The sequence below is a fragment of the Agelaius tricolor genome, unplaced genomic scaffold, assembly GCF_023055355.1.
Source record: "Agelaius tricolor isolate 1412-34295 unplaced genomic scaffold, bAgeTri1.0.p SCAF_3, whole genome shotgun sequence".
NCBI lineage: Eukaryota > Metazoa > Chordata > Aves > Passeriformes > Icteridae > Agelaius > Agelaius tricolor.
This window is the reverse complement of record NW_027269263.1, coordinates 27,597,198-27,602,849: the sequence shown is the minus strand read 5'-3', so window position 1 is coordinate 27,602,849 and position 5,652 is coordinate 27,597,198. Positions and strand designations below refer to the sequence as shown.

Below are 5,652 nucleotides of genomic sequence, written 5' to 3'. Positions count from 1 at the left end.
TCACCAAAGCAAAATGAGAATCTAGCACATTCACTGTTTATTCATTTAGGCACCAGTGGACCAAAGGGAAAATGAAGGTTTTATTGTCTTAGGGGGATGCACAAAAGCTATTGAGAGCAATTATTGCCTTTAAACATAACCATATGGGTATGTGCAATTAACCACAACTACACTGAGGGGAAAGGGGGAATAAACCAGCCAGCTTCTCCATAGCCAAAAATAGTTATTTATTTATTAATAATTTAAGGTTTTACATTCTTATAATAAATTCCATCTTAAAACTTTTACACTGTAGATTAGACTCTCCCTTATTGGCAACCATGTGCAGGTTCACTGTGCGTACACACAGGTACAAATGCTCGCACATACTTCCAGTTTTATACAAAAAAAAAAAAGACGCAAAATATTGCATTTGAGGTGAAGCTCCCTGAAGAATTTGTACAGAGGTAATGCACTGTTTAGCACATCTGAAAGTTTTAAAAAGTCATCAAAAATCTTTCGCATTCAAAGACAAACCTCCTCCCAGATGATCTATTTACAAAAGGTAAGGCAAAAAATTAATTTAATTTAAATATATATATATATGTGTATATATATATATATATCATATGGAACCTACATCAAAAGCATGTGGAAAAAAAAAATCACCACAAGGAAAAGAAAGATATATGAAAGAAGAGACTCCCTCACAAAACCTGATCTGCAAACTTCTCACCATTGCCATTTCTCCCTCATGGAAAGCTTGCTTCAATGAAATTCAGCATGCTACAAATATATTCTTTGCAATTAAAACAAACAAAGAAACAAAGCAAATTTATGAAAAGAACAAAAACACAGGTGTCCCTTGGATTGATTTCTTGAGTACATGTGAATTAAGAAAAAAAAGCAAATAAATTTAAGGTTAAATATTTACATTGATCAAGTAAAATACTACCAAGCTCCTAGCAAACAAGTACTCCAAATACACTAAGCTGAAATCTCTTTCTTTGGCTCCTCTAAATTAAAACAAACAAACAAACAAAGATAACCAGTCTTCATTGAAGACAAAGATGTGTGTCACAGATCTGAGAGCAGAGGGCAGAAGGGACAGTTCCAGCCTCTAGAGAACACGTGCCCAGCCTGTCCAGCCTCACCCCAGCACACGGCAAGTCCTCGGACCCGGCTACTGCCCAAGCAGGGATGGACACACTGCCCACCTGCTGCCCGGGGGGCACCACGGTGCTGCCCCACGTCCCCTCCCTTTGCAAGAGCCGATTCCACACTGTGTAACCTTTCGTTGCCTGCACTGGCAGCTGCCTGTTAACAGCAGAGGCCAGAAAAAGAGAAAGCTGCATTTCTTTATCACTGCCAAAGAGAAACCATTGAGGAGTGATCCCATGAAATGGACAGGAGAAGGGAGGTGGTGGGAGCTCACGTGGACTGCAAGGAATCCACCTGGAAGACGTTCTGGTTGGAAGGGGTGGTGAAGTACAGCTGCTGGTTCGGCACTCGGTTGTCACAGGGGCTGCTCAGTCCCAGAGTCCGCTCAAAGTCCAGCAGCTGACCCATGAAGTTGAAGTTGGGTGAAATGTTGGACTTCTTCATCTTGACAATATCATAGGCATCATTCATGGACAAGTTCAGCTTCTGCATGAGGTAGGCCACCGTCACTGTGACCGAGCGGCTGATCCCTGCTAGGCAATGCACCAGGACGCCGCAGTTCTTCCCCCGTGCTTCATCTGTACAAAGAGGCAGAGAAGGACACGTAAGACAGAGGGTTGGTAACTGATCTCTCAACACAAATGAGGTTAGTATCAAGTAGGAAGAAAGTAGAGTTCTGGTCCCAGTGGCCAGCAGTGCAACTCAAGAGTTAACTTTAGCGGCTTAAAACCAGGACAAGAGAGGAATCCACTCCCCCTACTACCCAAGTCCAAGAGCTGAGAAAACTAAGAATGAGACAAAGGGAGCAGGACACGCTGCATGACACTGTTTTAAAAGCCAGGTTTAAAAGACAGGCTTTTTGCCTGGAGATTTGCCTTTAAATTCTTACAGTCCCCTTGCCCCAGCATGGAAATCCTGCAATATGTCACTGAAAGGCTTTATACAGATCAGCAGACTGCAAAGGTCTATTAAATTATTCTCCAACTGTTGTGCAGCTAACAATGGAGGTATTCAGGCATTTTAAAAGAATGAGGGAAGTCACAGGGGACAGCCCATTAGGAGGAACAGGATGTCAACATTGGTTGAAAATGGGTTCCTTTGTAATAGGAAATGCATTACAATGCCTGGAGATTAGTTTCTTTGTGGCTTCTAGCCCACATTTCTTCCTGCTAGGCTCAGATTACCTACATTCTCCCCTATTACCGGTATCATTCAACCGGATTACAGCACAGCTTCTCAACAGATAATGCAATGCCCACCCCATCGCACCCCGATGGGGCAATTTGAGTCCTCCCCAAAACGAAGGAGAGTGCAGATTTTCACCAGAACTCCTTGGGCCCAAGGGTACGGATTTCCGTCTGAGGGCCGGCTGACCGAGGCACCGAGCCCGAGAGGTATATCATTATTACCACGAGATTTAAATTAAACTCTGGCAATATATTTGCCAGGGACACCGCTTATTCATAACTTGCATTAAAAAGCTAAAGTTAGATTCCCAGATTGTTTCTTTTTATTATACTGCTCTTCAGTAACCTCAAGGAAAAAGGAAAAAAAACCCCAAATACCCAAAAGCAAACAACCCCAAAACCATCAACAAAGAAAGCGATCGAATAAGCTATCGACCCCAGGTTCATTTGCCCCCCACCCGCCAGGAAATGGTTTAAGAAGATCCCCCAACATGCGCAGAGCTCAGTCCCCAGCTCCAACACAAATGACTCAAGGAGGAATTCCACAGCCAGACAAATCAGGTATGCCTGTGCAACCCTGCAAAGGTCGCTTACAATTCACCGGGACTTCTCAATAACCCCCCCAAGCAGTCCCCGACAGTCGCTCAACTTAAGCCAGCTTTAAAATCAGAGAACAGGGCATGCCCCAGAGACGGCCATAAATGCTGCTACCGCTTCTCGCCCGAAATTCACGAATTCTGCAAGATATAACGAATTCTGCCTCTTGACATGCAGATGTTAGCAAGTAACCGGGTCTTACCTATAAATGAGATGGCCTCAGGAAAGAACTGAGACAGATTTTGGCTCCAGTGGTCAGAGATCGGGATCTGTTTGTACTTGAATTCACCGGCGTTTTCGAAGAGATTAGGCAGGTTAGGAGTAACATTCAAGATGTATTTAATGCCGAACTCTTCTAAAACATCCAAATTAGTGGAGTCCTTGGCACAGCCTAAGTAGAGGTAGGGTAAAATCTCCACCGGAAAGGAAGGCTGGTTGTTGGAAAGAGGGCTGCCATCGGAGTCGGTGGCACTATTGGGGTCTCTGTCAATGTCAGATTCAATGTCGGATGATGAATCGGAGCTGATTCGGAGGCCTCCCAAGCCCAGGACTGGCAAAGGAGGAGAGCTGCTGCTACACGAACTGTCTAGGTTAGTTTCACAGTGCAAGGCGAACTCGGCCTGGAACTTGCTAAAACCACCTGGAGAGAAAAGCAAAGAGGAGAAAATGCAACCTGATATAAGATGGCATGTCGACTTCCCTGGTACAGCCCTGCCTGCAAAGGAGCGTCTACTTTGCACCCTCTCGAGCTCCGGCAAAAAGAAGAAAAAACATGTCACACTCTCAACGCAGACAGACTAACTTAAAGGAAGGGTTAAGAAAATCGTCCGCTGCGGTGGAGGGCTCAGCACATTCAAGATTAAAGCTCTGTACCGCTTTGCCCTGCGGGGACCGCTGGAGAGGTATCTCGGCGGCAATTCCTCCTGCCAGGCTCATGCCGGAATACCCGTTAGCCCTGTCCTCCCCACGCTGCCATAGTGATTTCAGACATCAAGCTTTCTTTAAACAATGCGAGGATAAGGATAGGGGGACGGAGGGGGGGAGAGGTGTGGAGTAGGGAGAAAGCCCCCTTCCCAGGTCGGTGTTCTCCTAGAGCATCAATCCACTGCCCGGGAACGCTGCAGACCGCGTCGCCCCCTCCCTCTTACCCGGACAGAGATCTCTCCCCCAACCCTTGGCGGCCCTTCTCACCTTCCAGATAAAATGCCTTGCAGCCTTCATCTTTGAGGCGCTTGAGGAGCAGCCCTAGCACGGACTCGCCGCCCGTGTTCTCGTTCCAGTCGCGGCTGTGCTCGTCGTACAGCACTACGGTGTCGGTGCCGCACCGGCGGGCGAAGCGCTCCCGGTCCTCCTCGCTGCTGGCGACGAGGGACCGCAGGGGCAGGTTGCCCTTCTGCAGCCGCCGCAGCATGATGCCGGGGATGGCCACATTGATGGCCGACTCGATGTGGGACGACTCGTACAACTCCTGCGGCCGACAGTCCATCAGCAGTAGCCGGTCGTTGCCCATCTCCAGCTGCTCGTTCAGCCACGCCACGGATTTACTAATCGCCATTTCCGACGCGAAAGGGACGGGTCTGAACGTATCTAGCATGAGGAAGGACGGGGGGAGCGGAGCGTACTCTGGAAGCGCCCCTCTCTCTCACAGAGGCATGCGGCTGGCTGGGCGGGCGGGCTGCACCCCTCTAACTCTGCACAACTTATCTCCCTCCGCCCCAGGAAAATGAATCACGCAGCTCCCCCCGCGCCGCTTCCCCCGCGCCGGGCGGCGGTGGAATCACGGGGAGGGAGAAGCAGCCCTGGCCCCGGCGTGTGTGTGAGCGTGAGAGCGTGTGTGTGTGTGTGTGTGTGCCTGCGTGCGCGCAGCCAGCCTGCCCTGTCTCCTCTTTTTTCTGTCAATGAATCCCTGAATGAACCTGCCTAATCGCCGCTGCAGCCCGAGCCCTTGGGCTTTTCCTCCGCTGCGAGTGAATGAAATCCAATTAACGCGCCGCCGAGCGGGGCTCCCCGGCTCAGCATGGAAGCGCTGCGGCGGTGGCGGCGGTGCCCCTTGCCTCGCGTTCCCCTCCTTGGCTGTGCCGTGCGGCGCTGCCCCTGGGCCGCCCGCAGCGCCCCTGGGCCGCGGCCCCGCGCAGCCGGCGGCTCCTCAATGGGCACCAGCGCGGCTCCGCTCAATGGATACATTCTCCGCCGCAGCCAATGGGGGCGCGCGGAAGGGGCTGTTGCCGCGGCGACGGGCCGGCTGGAACAGGTTGTGTTGATGAATCGTTAATGAGTTTGTCATTCACAAAAACGGAAAGGAATTTCCGCTCCGGATAAGCCGAGTGCAAACAAGCGGCAGCCGCGGCGCGGCGGGCGGGGGCGGCGGGGGCAGGTGAGGGGGCGCGGCCCGGCGCTCCCCCCTTCTCTCCGCCGGCACCAGCCGCGGGGCGGCCGTCGCTGCCGGCGGAACAAATGGCACTTTTTCTTTTCTCTCCCTCCCTTCTCCATATTTTCGCTCCCTAAGTCATACCCCGCGGGGGCCGGCCGTGTTCCCCCCAGTTCCCCCGAGCTGATCGTGGCCCGGCTTTTCACTAGGGCGTTCTGCGAATCCCATTTTTAGGGAGGCGGGTAGGCTCTGTCCTCGGTTGATCCCTACGGGGGTGAAGAGTAAACCCCGAGTTAATCTCTTCCTACGCGGCCCGGCTTTATTCGCTGCACGCAGCGCAGCCGGGGAGCCGGCCCCTCC

The 5,652-nt window shown here is 51.1% G+C and overlaps 1 protein-coding gene across 1 annotated transcript; it reads right to left on the bottom strand.

Annotated features, from left to right (window-relative positions):
- Positions 1-203: 203 nt before the first annotated feature.
- Positions 204-5,106, bottom strand: DUSP6 (dual specificity phosphatase 6). The gene is made up of 3 exons (XM_071423308.1): positions 4,116-5,106; positions 3,127-3,564; positions 204-1,718 (listed from the first exon to the last, which is right to left on the bottom strand). Exons 1-3 carry the CDS (start codon positions 4,516-4,518, stop codon positions 1,411-1,413), a joined length of 1,149 nt encoding a protein of 382 aa, XP_071279409.1. The 5' UTR covers positions 4,519-5,106; the 3' UTR covers positions 204-1,410.
- Positions 5,107-5,652: the final 546 nt, after the last annotated feature.